The sequence below is a fragment of the Primulina eburnea genome, chromosome 3, assembly GCF_022965805.1.
Source record: "Primulina eburnea isolate SZY01 chromosome 3, ASM2296580v1, whole genome shotgun sequence".
NCBI classification, from domain to species: Eukaryota; Viridiplantae; Streptophyta; class Magnoliopsida; order Lamiales; family Gesneriaceae; genus Primulina; species Primulina eburnea.
The window spans coordinates 25,529,228-25,543,421 of NC_133103.1; the positions used below are offsets into that span (position 1 = coordinate 25,529,228).

The following is a 14,194-nucleotide window of genomic DNA, read 5'->3' on the forward strand; positions in this document are numbered from 1 at the left end:
AAGCGTATCGTATATTCTAAACAGGTTCTTAGTCGATTCAGCCGCCTAAAACAAGGATAAAGGTCGCTCGAGACTAGCATTTGTAGTGTAAACGCCTTGTTTCATTGTCAAGGGCATGGAGATGTCCATTCACGCAGATGGTGATCATATGATGATGCACTGAACAACCCTCTCTCGAACTATCCAAGTGGTTCCCACTTATCGAGTGAAATAGTCCGAAGTTATGGTTGTAAACCATTAGTCCTTTGACCCGAGACAATGTAGGGGCTATACGTACTAGCATGCACTTTGATCCGTTTACCGACTCCATCGAGGGTCATCAGGTGGCGAGGTTGGGTGTAGTTTCGAAATACGTAAGAGATGCATTGTAGTCGGGGATTCACCGTTCGCCTACGGGGGAAGATATCCTATATGATCTGATAAGTTAATAGTGCAAAGAGTCTCTTGTCAGAGCAAGAAATGTGTTTTAGGAAAAGGTGTTTTCTTAGTTGCACACACCATGTCACTATTAGTACTCAAAGATAAACCGCATTGTTATCGAATGCATATGCAACTCTCGATATACCAATGGTTGCAGATTCGATCGGGATATATGTGTTGAAGGGACCGTACTGTACGCTAACCATGACTAAAGGTTCTTGCATCCACTATCATAGATACCTAGGGGATCATGGAGCGATGGTACTAGACGTTCTTATCATGATCTGATGGATGTAATCAGAAATGAGTTTTGACATTCTTGATCAAGGAGTTGATGAAAATAATGGGGTTAACTAGGGTAAACCCGAATAAGAATAAATGTTATTCTGAATCACATGGAGATGTGAACCCACGGCTAGCTACATCGGATTCTGTGTTCCCGTTGAGATAGTCAAATTTCAAGGAGTTGGAATTTGGCGACTATAGTTTGACGGAGATCAAACAGGAAGCTTATAAAAGAGCTTATGAGCTGATTCCATAGGATAAAGAAATGGAAGTTAGCATTATTGCTAAATAAGGAAGGTGAGCAGAACTGCTTATTTTGTGAAGGAGTTCACTAAAACTGACAGCTGCCAAATATAGTAAATGCCATATATCGTAAGTTCTAAATTTGGTAAATGAAAATTTTGATCTTCGAAATTTTCGATTTTCATTATATGAAGAAGACTTATATCTTTGATACATTGGCGCTTTCGGATCGTCGATCAGGTTTATAATGAGTTCGGAATCATTTATTTAGTAAATTTCAAATTTGCTAATTAAATGGTGGTGCTAGTAGTAGTGAATACTAATGTGGGGACCCGGACGCTAATCATCTTTTAAATCGTCATTGGGACTAATTAATCAATTTTAATAAACAGGGTCTAAATTTTTTTTTTAAAATGCGGAAAGTAATGGAATCAAACTCCTATACATATCAGTATAAAAGTATAATTCTAAAACATCATACAATAATTTACATCTCAGGTTCAACACCTAACTATCAAGTGTTTAAACCCTATCTCTAGTCCAAGTCCGGAATCACCACTCTAATCTCGATCTGTCTTCACCTCTGTGACCCTGTACCTGTCCCACCTTTTGTCATGCACACATACAAACAAGACAACAGCCGAATAACTCCGGTGAGATATATATATCCCAGTATAAACAATGTATTAAATGCAATCATATAAAACATATATAAAAGCATAACAGACATCAAAACATGTATCTAATCTGACTACATGAATCAATGACTCGTGATCTAATCTTATCTTATCTCAAATCTAGGGATCCCAATCTAATGTAGACTTTGGTATGCTGTATCGAGTGTGTCTGAGATAGAAGTCGATCTGCATCTAAAGCTCGTCGATACACCGTAAGTCTAGAGTCTTATCGGTTCTGAGAAAGACTCGGCGGTTCTGCCCTAGCTAGGCTGTCTGCCCTAGACTCGGACTCTGACTTTGTTCTAAGTCAATACATTAACATATCAATCTGATAATCTGCAAATATCAATGCAATAAAATAAAGTATGTGATTTAGGAAAACTCAAGTCAAACCTAACTCGAGTTGTGCAATCCCAAATCAACATTAATTTATACCTTTCTTGCTGTCGCTCTGATACAATAGAAGTCTGTCACTGTTCAATCTGGCCATGACAATATCAATATTCTGTATCAATATTCTAATCAAATCACAACATCTCTGTTTTATCAAATTCTGACAATACAACAGTGCAATCTTGCGATACTGATAATACTATCAGTCTATATCAATTCCAAACGTTTACAATCAACCACCATATAAATCTGATATCAATTCTAGTCAATTTCCTTCTGAAATTCATAACAATTCCATATTCAGTCCGTTTCTTAATCTGACTTCGATTCTACGTTTTCTAACATGTCAAGAATAACATATATGACGTGTGTTCAATTCTAACAACATCATAATTTCAAAACATGTCAAAACGTAGTAAAACTTACGTCCAGTTGTAGCCTACGTCGATAGGAACTCGGTACCGAAGTCGGATTTAAAATCTAACAGACGGATTGATCGTAAATCAAATTCTGAAATCAAAAGCTATTTTCCCCCGAAGCCTTCGATTTCCCTTTTCTTTCTGAAGGAATTTCGTTTGTATATATATATATATATACGTTGCATGATTTCAAAACGTGGCCTCTTCCTTCTCAAAACACGTCTCTCGCTCGGGCGGACATAAATTTCCGCCCGGGCGAGCAACTCTCGGCCCTTCTGTGCGATTCAGTCTCGCTCGGGCGGACAAAAACTTCCACCCGGGCGAGACACTTTCGGCCCTCTTGCATAATTCCGTCTCGCTCGAGCGGACAAAAACTTCCGCCCGGGCGAGACACTTTCGGCCCACATCTTGGCTCTTCCTATTTCTTGGTCCAATAAAATCTCGGACTGGCCCGGCTATAACCACATTAAGTCATAATCAATAATCTCATATTAATCTAATTAAAATCTCGGGCATTACATTTCTCCCCTCCTAAGATACGATTTCGTCCTCGAAATCACAGGTATTTTATTCGTATCACTAAGGAGTATATATACAAAACTGTATGCAAATTTACATCATCGAAACAACTCTGGGAATTCTTGTCTCATATCTGATTCAGTCTCCCAAGTTGCTTCTTCAACACCATGGCGAGTCCATTGAACTTTTACAAGTGGAATAGTCTTCGTTCTGAGCTGTTTTTCTTTACGATCGATAATCTGAATCGGTTTTTCAATATAGCTCAACGTCTCATCCAGTTCGGCCTCGTCTGGTTGAATAGCATGTGAAGCATCAGGAAGATACTTCCTTAGTAACGATACATGAAAGACATCATGTATTCCTGATAATGAAGGCGGTAAGGCTAGTCGATAGGCACGATCTCCTATCTTCTCGAGAATCTCATAAGGCCCAATATATCGTGGAGACAATTTCCCTTTCTTGCCAAATCTGACAACTCCTCTGAAAGGTGAAATCTTCAAAAATACTCTGTCTCCAGCCTCGAATACCAATGGTCGTCGTCTGAAATTGGCATATTTGTCCTGTCTGTCTTGTGCTGCCTTCATTTTCTTCTGAATTAGCTTCACTTTTTCTGTCATATCTCTGATCATATCTGGTCCAATTGCAGGAACTTCAGAGATATCATCCCAATATAGAGGGGATCTACACTTCTTTATGTACAACGCTTCAAATGGTGCCATCTCAATGCTCGTCTGATAGCTGTTGTACGAAAACTCACAAAGCGGCAATGCATCTTGCCAATTAGTGCTGAAATCTAGCACTACTGCCCTCAGCATATCTTTCAGTGTCTGGATAGTCCGCTCTGACTGCCCATCGGTCTGTGGATGATATGCGGTACTCAGATGTAACTTCGTACCGAGAGCCTGTTGCAAACTCTGACAGAAGTGCGAAGTAAATCGAGGATCACGGTCTGATACAATCGACTTCGGCACTCCATGCAATCTGACCACTTCTCTGACACAGATCTCTGCCATCTGGTCAAATCTGTACGTCATCTTGTACGGTATAAAACATGCGGATTTGGTCAATCTGTCAATCACGACCCAAATCGCATCACAACCTTTGGAGGAACGCGGCAACTGTGTCACAAAATCCATGGAAATGTGATCCCATTTCCACTCAGGAATGGACAAACTCTGTAATAATCCTCCTGGTTTCTTTCTTTCTGCTTTCACCTGCTGGCAATTCAGACATTTGGAAACAAATTCGGCAATGTCAGTCTTCATTTGTTTCCACCAGAACTGTCTCTTGAAATCATTATACATCTTTCTACCACCAGGATGAATACTAAATCGACTGCTGTGCGCTCCTGACAATATCTGTCGTTTCAAATCTGAAATATTCGGCACAACCAGACGATTATTCACTTACAGGACATTATCACGTACCTGATATTCTGATCGATGTCCTGCTCTGACTATCGATACTGATTTCTGTATATTCTGATCAACCTTCTGAGCTGCCTTAATTCTCATAATCAGCTCTGGTTCTACTTGCACCGTATAAAGTCTTAACGGTCTATAATCTGTTTCAAATTCTAATCCAGACAAACAGCAGTCTTCTATCATATTTGAAACACCGATCGTCGACAATGATAAAGAACATACCTTTCGACTTAGTGCATCAGCTGCTGCATTAGACTTTCCTGGATAGTATTTGATTTCACAATCAAAATCTTTAAGCAAATCAAGCCATCTTCGCTGTCTCATATTCAATTCAGATTGTGAAAACAGATATTTCAAACTCTTATGATCAGAATATATCTCAAACTTCTCCCCGTAAAGATTATTTCGCCATATCTTTAATGCAAAGACAATGGCTGCCAATTCTAGGTCATGAATTGGATAACGGGTCTCATGTGGTTTAAGCTGTCTTGAGGCATAAGCGATAACATGCCCTCGTTGCATCAGCACACATCCCAACCCTCTGTGAGAAGCGTCGCAATAAACCACAAAATCACCAATACCGGATGGAATAGTCAACACCGGTGCACTGGTCAACCTCTTCTTCAACTCCAGAAAACTGGTCTCACATTCTTCAGACCAAACAAATGGAGCATTCTTTTGAGTTAGCTGAGTAATTGGTTTAGCTATGCTCGAGAAATCCTTAATGAAACGACGATAATATCCTGCTAAACCTATGAAACTGCGAATTTCAGGCACTGATGTCGGTCTTGGCCAAGAAATCACGGCTTCTACTTTACTGGGATCAAGTGATATACCATCTCCCGATATAATATGACCCAGAAATACTACTTGTCTCAGCCAAAACTCACATTTCAACAGTTTAACATATAATTTCTCAGCTCTTAAAATTCGCAACACAGTTCTTAAATGCTCAGCATGCTCACTCATATTCTTTGAATAAATCAAAATATCATCGATGAAAATAATCACAAAATCATCGAGATATTTCTGGAATACACGGTTCATCAATCCCATGAATACAGCTGGAGAATTCGTCAGACCAAACGGCATGACAATAAATTCATAGTGTCCATACCTGGTTCTAAATGTCGTCTTTGAGATATCAGAATCTCTGACTCTCAGCTGATGATATCCCGATCTTAAATCAATCTTGGAATATACTGAAGAACCCTGCAACTGATCGAATAAATCATCAATACGAGGCAAAGGATATTTATTCTTTACCGTTGCCTTGTTCAGTTGCCGATAGTCGATGCAGAGTCTCATCGAACCGTCTTTCTTTCTTACAAACAGTACTGGAGCACCCCAAGGAGACACACTCGGTCTGATGTACCCCTTGGCCAGTAAGTCTTCAAGCTGGTCTTTCAATTCTTTCAGTTCAACTAGTGCCATTCTGTACGGAGCTCTAGAAATCGGCATTGTACCTGGCATCAGTTCAATGCTGAAGTCTATCTCTCTAACTGGAGGTAATCCCGGGATCTTATCTGGGAAGACGTCAGCAAACTCACGTACCACTGGCAGATCTGCCAATGCTGGACTCGACTTCAGTAAATCTATTGAATATACAAGGAATCCTTCTGCTCCTTTCTGTAACAGTCGAGTGATAGATAATACGGATACTAAAGGAATTCTCGATCTAGAACCCTTCCCGTAAAATTTCCACTCCTCAGCCATGTCTGGTCTGAATCTTACTATCTTGTGGAAACAATCAACTGTTGCTCTGTAATTGGTTAGCATGTCTATACCGATAATACAATCAAAATCGGACAATCCAAGTACGATGCAATCTAATTCAATCTCATGCCCGTCATACTGTAGTACACAATGGTTAACCGAATTTACGGATATCAAACCCATCCCTAACGGAGAAGAAACAGACACTACAGTAGCTAAAGACTCTACAGGAAATGCATGACTTAATGCAAATCGTTCAGAAATAAATGTGTGTGAAGCACCGGTATCAATTAATACGTAAGCAGAGTAACCACATAAAGAACAGTTACCTGCTACAACGTCATCTGGGGCTTCCTGGGCCTGCTCCTCTGTCAAAGCGAAGACTCTGGCCTGCTGTCTCGGAGGCTGACCAACTGTCTGGCTTCCTCCTGGCCTCTGCTGTGACTGAGCTGGCGCTGGCTGGAATGTATGAACAGCAGCTGATCGTCTCTCAGTCTGTGCTGCTGATCCCGATGACTCGGCCCCCTGAGTTCTCTGCGAACCTCTCTATGGACACACTTTAGCAAAGTGTCCCGGCTGCTTACAGAAATTGCAACTACCAGTCACTCCCTGGCATTGCTCAGTTGCATGTCTTCCTCCGCAAGTCTTGCAGTAAACTCCAGTGTAACTCTGGCTCTGTCTGGTACCACCGGAGCTGGAAGAACTACTGCCAGATTTCTTGAATTGCTTTCCCCTGGCTTTCAAAAATTCTTTCTTTCCTCCACTACTGCTGCCGCTCTCAAATCTGGGAGGTGGTTGCTGTGGTCTCGGTGCTGGAGGCACAAATGAAGCCCCTTTCTGTCTCATCAGACCGGCTTCTGCTCCCTTGGCTCTGTTCAGAGCATCAGTAAAATTATCCGGTAGCCCGGTGTTTACCAATGTGAAAATGTCGGGATTCAGGCCATTGATGAACTGGTCAGCAGTAGCTTCCTCGCTGTCAGCCACATGTGGAGCAAATTTCAGCAAGGAGGAGAACTTTGACACGTACTCTTCTATGTTCATCTGTCCCTGCTTTAAATTGGCAAATTCCGCTCCCTTGTCCTTCCGGTACGACACTGGGAAGAAACGTTGATAGAATTCAGTTCTAAATATATTCCAGGTAATATTCGTACATCTATGCTCCATGGATCTCTTCCTCGTAATCCACCAGTCCTTGGAAACGTCGTGTAACTGGTGTCCAATCAATTTCACTCTCTTCTCATCTGTATAATCCAAGGATTCGAACAGCATCTCTATATCATCGAGCCAACTCTCGCATTCCACAGCATTCTCGGTTCCTCTCAAAGTCGGCGGATGAAATGATTGAAATCGTTTCAATAACGTTTCCATTGGAGTCGGAGTGACATCCATTGGAGGATTGGATGTACTTCCCTGTTCTGGTACTCGTCTCGGAGGCATATCTAGCAATCAAATAGATTAGTAACAGATACAACAATTCTGTTGCAATCCTCCTCTGATCATCTTACTGCTGATCTAGAATCAGTACTGATCCAATCTCAATAAAACATATTACTATATCAAATCAGATAGACAAGTAACATGTAATAAAGCAGTAAGACATGCTAGCATTCAAAAGCAGGAAAGGAAACCTCAATCTACCCCGCTCACTAACCTCTTCTATCTCAATCTAAAGGATCTATCGCTCTGATACCACCTGTTGTGGGGATCCGGATGCTAATCATCTTTTAAATCGTCATTGGGACTAATTAATCAATTATAATAAACAGGGTCTAAATTTTTTTTTTAAAATGCGGAAGGTAATGGAATCAAACTCCTATACATATCAGTATAAAAGTATAATTCTAAAACATCATACAATAATTTACATCTCAGGTTCAACACCTAACTATCAAGTGTTTAAACCCTATCTCTAGTCCAAGTTCGGAATCACCACTCTAATCTCGATCTGTCTTCACCTCTGTGACCCTGTACCTGTCCCACCTGTTGTCATGCACACATACAAACAAGACAACAGCCGAATAACTCCGGTGAGATATATATATCCCAGTATAAACAATGTATTAAATGCAATCATATAAAACATATATAAAAGCATAACAGACATCAAAACATGTATCTAATCTGACTACATGAATCAATTACTTAAGATCTAATCTTATCTTATCTCAAATCTAGGGATCCCAATCTAATGTAGACTTTGGTATGCTGTATCGAGTGTGTCTGAGATAGAAGTCGATCTGCATCTAAAGCTCGTCGATACACCGTAAGTCTAGAGTCTTATCGGTTCTGAGAAAGACTCGGCGGTTCTGCCCTAGCTAGGCTGTCTGCCCTAGACTCGGACTCTGACTTTGTTCTAAGTCAATACATTAACATATCAATCTGCAAATATCAATGCAATATAATAAAGTATGTGATTTAGGGAAACTCAAGTCAAACCTAACTCGAGTTGTGCAATCCCAAATCAACATTAATTTATACCTTGCTTGCTGTCGCTCTGATACAATCGAAGTCTGTCACTGTTCAATCTGGCCATGACAATATCAATATTCTGTATCAATATTCTAATCAAATCACAACATCTCTGTTTTATCAAATTCTGACAGTACAACAGTGCAATCTTGCGATACTGATAATACTATATCAGTATATATCAATTCCAAACGTTTAGAATCAACCACCATATAATTCTGATATCAATTCTAGTCAATTTCCTTTTGAAATTCATAACAATTCCATATTCAGTTTGTTTCTTAATCTGACTTCGATTCTACGTTTTCTAACATGTCAAGAATAACATATATGACGTGTGTTCAATTCTAACAACATCATAATTTCAAAACATGTCAAAACGTAGTAAAACTTACGTCCAGTTGTAGCCTACGTCGATAGGAACTCGGTACCGAAGTCGGATTTAAAATCTAACAGACGGATTGATCATAAATCAAATTCTGAAATCAAAAGCTATTTTCCCGCGAAGCCTTCGATTTCCCTTTTCTTTCTGAAGGAATTTCGTTTGTATATATATATATATATATATATATATATATATATATATATATATATATATATATATATATATATATATACGTGGCATGATTTCAAAACGTGGCCTCTTCCTTCTCAAAACACGTCTCTCGTTCGGGCGGACATAAATTTCCGCCCGGGCAAGCAACTCTCGGCCCTTCTGCGCGATTCAGTCTCGCTCGGGCGGACAAAAACTTCCGCCCGGGCGAGACACTTTCGGCCCTCTTGCATAATTCCGTCTCGCTCGAGCGGACAAAAACTTCCGCCCGGACGAGACACTTTCGGCCCACATCTTGGCTCTTCCTATTTCTTGGTCCAATAAAATCTCGGACTGGCCCGGCTATAACCACATTAAGTCATAATCAATAATCTCATATTAATCTAATTAAAATCTCGGGCATTACAACTAATATGCACAAATTCCCATGAATATTCTAGAAGAGTATAGAATTAAATTAACTAAGGAGTTAGTTTATAAATTAAATAATAATTATTTAATTTAATATACATATATATATATGGATATATTTTATATGGTGATATAAAATATATGATATTATTATATCATGTATTATTAAAGGTTAGTAAATACATTATATATTAATTATATGAATGTTTAAATATAATGAAATTATAAGAGTCCTTGTGGTAGAGAGAATCTTAATTAGATTAGGAGTCTCATTCTATAAATACAACATTAGGACTTATTGTTGAGAGATGAAAAATTGCACACAAAATCACCACAAATCTCTCCAATATCTCCTTGAAAGTCACGGCAACATCATGAGAATTGGAAGAAAATTTTGGCCAAAACAAATTAGATTTGTTTTAATTATGGATTAAGAATCCATAATATTGCTTAATAATTGATTAAGAATTAATTAGCCAAAGTCCATGATTTTTGAAGGATGGAACTCTCGGCCATCTCTTGAAAATTGAGGGGAAAAATTTGGCCACAAGTTTCTTCCACCGCCGTGTCGCTTCGTATCCGGATTTTGGAAATTCGGAGGATACAGTCCCAACGCAAAAATCGTTTGGGATTTCTAGAGCAAACCAAACGAGAAAAACAGTTTTCGATCGTGGACCTAATTAGGCGATCAAAGGAGAAGAGTAGTTCGTAGGGATTTACAAGAAAGACTATATCCGCTTAAACATCGGAATAGTTTGGAGTCCAACGTTAAGAACACAAAGGTATAATTCTAAACACACTAAGGATGTTTCGAACACATGACACCCAAGAACAAAATTTTTAAACTTCCGCTACATCTTGGGTGCGAGAATACGATGTCCCAACATATATTTCACTATCTTTTGTAACAATTAATAATTATTTGATTTCGACATGTGATGTTCCAGGAAGTTTCATTTATTGATATTTATAAAGTTTCGCTGACGCAAAAATATCCAAGTGCAGAGTGAACCTTGAAATAAAGATTCGATCATACATGAAAGCACCAAGTGATCTTTAACTAAAGTCTGAAATGGAGCAAAGCAGAAGTGCCATCGAGCCCCTTTCTGCGATAGAATTCAGTATACTCAGTTGCGGTGGTTGCGCGATACTTGGGAGGATCGTATTCGGATAATAGCTCCTTAACTGGTGCTAAAACCCTGGCATTTGTCCCCGAGTCTCTGCCGAAGAAGCTGGCAACCGAGATTCTTGGACCTTTCCGGCTTGCCAGCACTCTGTGCTCTACACTTTTGAATTTATCATTGGATATAAGCTGAAAACATGCCACAATACATTTAAACCAAATGAATATACGTACATCAACAAAAAGGGTACTTGGATTAAAGGTTAACTAACTTGTTATTTCAATCTTCCAATGATTGAAAACAATGAAGCATACTTGCCTGTAAAAGATCTCCATGATTAATGACTAACGCGCCTGGCGTCGGAGGAACATCAACCCATTGGTTCTGATGACGCACTTGAAGCCCTCCTACATTATCTTGTAGTAGAACAGTCATGAAATCATTGTCCGAATGTTGAGTCGTGCCAATCGTTAACTCGGGCTCAGGGCAAGCCGGATAGTAATGACAGAGATGTGCAAGAGCATCTGCACTACCCATGTCTATCAGATGTTTCGAACTAAGTCCCAAAGCTTCTGACAGTAATATGAACAAAGAGCACCCTAATTTCATTATATGGTTTGAGAATTCGATCAAAATTTCCCTGGAATAGAATAGCGTCACATAATAAGATGAGTTTATATTTATATTATGTATTCACTTGAAGTTATATATATAACAATTGGTCTCTAAATTGGTATATTTTTTTTATTTTGGTATTTATATAGTCAAAATTTGATCTTAGCACAATGAGTTAGGTGATTTTTGAGTTCTTAATTTTTTTTCCAATCGAGATTTGAAGTAGCACTAGAAATGTCAGGAATAGCATTCGATCGAGGAAAAAAACTATAAAAAAAAAAAAAAAACAAAGTTTATAGGACGATTTTGTTGTTATTTCTCGTTCAAATTCGATTCCCCCTTTCCTGTCAATGCGAAACGTATGGAGCATGATTTCGGACAACTATAAATTAAAATTTCATGAATATACAATCCTTATGTCTATATATTTTCATATGAAATTCGTGTAATAATTACTTTTATTCTCTAAAATACACTAATTTATTACAAAGTACCCTTTTAAATATAAGTATGAAAAAAAAAATTATTCATATTTCATACGTAAATATACTTACACAAAAATTTCTATAACTAAAACTATATTACATTAAAATTATACATATACACCGACGAGATACACAAAGGAAAATTAGTCTGCTGTGTATTTTGAAATATTAAAAAAGATATCATTGGTTGTATACAATGGGTGTACCACCGAACCATATCGTTTAATGTATATTCAATTCATAAATACTAAAATTATATAATAATTTTGCAAAATAAAAATTATATAATCTCATTATTATTTAATCCTCACAGTGAAGCACCATTATTGCTTTTGTGTAATTTAAATAATAAAAATAATTCATCGAAAATAATAATTAAAATTTAATATTAGTTTTTATGTACAAAGATCTTATATACGAGAGATAAATCAATCAGATTTATATATTTCTTTGATATTAAAAATAAAAATATTTTCAATCAGAAAAAAATATCAATCTGATTTACATGAAAAATATAATATTTTTTTAAAATATAATTAACAAAAAAATAAAAAAATTTCAAAAAAATTGAAAACCAATAATTTTTTTATTAAAAATAAATCAAGTTAAAATTTGACTTTATACGCATTAATCTCATGTTCATATTTGAAATTTCATTTTCAATATAAACTAACCTGCACGCCGCCGGCAGTTCCTCCGGCTGCGGCGTCCTGGGAGCCATAGCACAGTAAAACGAGTCCCTCCAGTTAGCTGCTGGCGAGCTATACAGATCAAAATTGCTATTGTACGCCATCGTCTTACTGTAATCTCGCGAATAATATTTCTTCCTGATCTCCGGCGCCTGCTCGTTAAATCTCAGAACTCCGTCCAGCATCTCTTCCAGGATTCTAGTCGGTATTCCATGGTTAACCACTTGGAAAAAGCCCCATGTCTCCGATGCAACACGAATCTCTTCAACGACTCTCTCGCGTTTTACAGGATCCTTGTCGAACCCGTCAAGATCTATTACTGGGAACTTTGAATCTGTGTCACTTGTGTTGATTTTGTCTAGATTATGTGGTGGGTGGATGAAGATTCTGGGTACTTTCGTGACGCCAGAGTCAACCAGTCCTTTAACTCCGACCTTCGTTTCGTCGAAGGCTTTGAGTTCGGCATGACGATCGTAGGTTGTTGATTTAGTTTCTTGATCTTCTCCATTTTTACCTGGATCCACCATGTCTGTGTTCGCTTTCTAGCGCAGATTGTTCAATTTTGTGATTACTATTGATGTTTGAAGATCGGAAGAACCCTCGTCTGGAAAGGGCTATTTTATTTTGTAACTCAAGTCAATAAAAAATTGTTGACTCGGTCTATTTTCCCGAATATCCGAAAATGACCAGTTTCGTTCTGTTCTATATAATTGTTTTCCATTAAAATTCTTAATATTAAATCAGTTAATTTATAAATGTTAATAATTCATATCAAAATTACAAAATTATAAGGATGATTTCATACAAGTTTATTTGCAATTAATTTTTTTAGTATGATGATTTTGGCTCTTTTAATATAAGTAGGTTTCTTGTGAGACTGTCTTACAAGAAATTTTTTTCTTTTAGATTGATCAACCCTACCGATATTCACAATAAAAATAATATTTTTAGTATGAAAAGTAATATTTTTTTATTGATAACCCAAATAAAAAATAGGTATCACAAAATACGATTTATGAGACCGTCTCATTTTTAATTATATTTTATATATGTTGTTTTAACTATTTATGTTATTAAAAAAAGATAAATAAACAATATGTAAAAAATTTCCGAAATTCGATTGGATAATTAAAACTTTAATTTTAATTCTTATCGACTAGACTTCAATAAACTAACACTTAGTCAACCGTGTGGAAAATGCTCATTGAATTGATTAACAGTTAGGCTAGCAAAACTCAAGTAAATGCACAAAATAATTGTTTGTGAAGTTCGTATAATTAAACACTCCTACGTCTCTCTTTATTTCTTTTCAGAAAGGATTTCACTAAAAGAATTTGGTAATCACAAACAATTTGTTACGCCCACTTCAGTTGGGCTTATTTAGTTTTTCTTACAACTTAAACAATCTGATCAGAAAGTCTCCTTGTAATACCAAAAAAATCCGGTTACGTAAACCATATACATGAAAAATTTTAAATTGCTAAATTATTTTAATCAAATGATTTTGGGTCCATGAATGATATATTTTGATTGATTAAATGATTAATTGTGTAATTTTTCTTGATTTCATAATTTAAAGATTTTCAGATGAATATCGATAGTTGGCCGGGGACGGAGGACAGTAGACGATTAAAGTATTAAAGAATTAAAGGCTAAATTTTTATTTTTAGCTAGTAAATCGTTTAATTTATTTAATTTAAAAAATTTAGTATTTTTAATATCAAATTTAAATTAATTAGTAGGAGGTGGCTC

General features: G+C 37.2%; 1 protein-coding gene across 2 annotated transcripts; it reads right to left on the reverse strand.

The window, feature by feature from the left end:
* Positions 1 to 10,470: 10,470 nt before the first annotated feature.
* On the reverse strand, positions 10,471 to 13,046 carry LOC140827472 (1-aminocyclopropane-1-carboxylate oxidase homolog 1-like). Of its 2 annotated transcripts, none has more exons than XM_073190146.1 (3): positions 12,428 to 13,046; positions 10,972 to 11,293; positions 10,471 to 10,841 (listed from the first exon to the last, which is right to left on the reverse strand). In XM_073190146.1, exons 1-3 carry the CDS (start codon positions 12,967 to 12,969, stop codon positions 10,590 to 10,592), a joined length of 1,116 nt encoding a protein of 371 aa, XP_073046247.1. In that variant the 5' UTR covers positions 12,970 to 13,046; the 3' UTR covers positions 10,471 to 10,589. The 2 variants fall into 2 exon arrangements, with proteins under 2 accessions (XP_073046247.1, XP_073046248.1); XM_073190147.1 differs by having other exon boundaries at positions 10,578 to 10,841; positions 10,925 to 11,293.
* Positions 13,047 to 14,194: the final 1,148 nt, after the last annotated feature.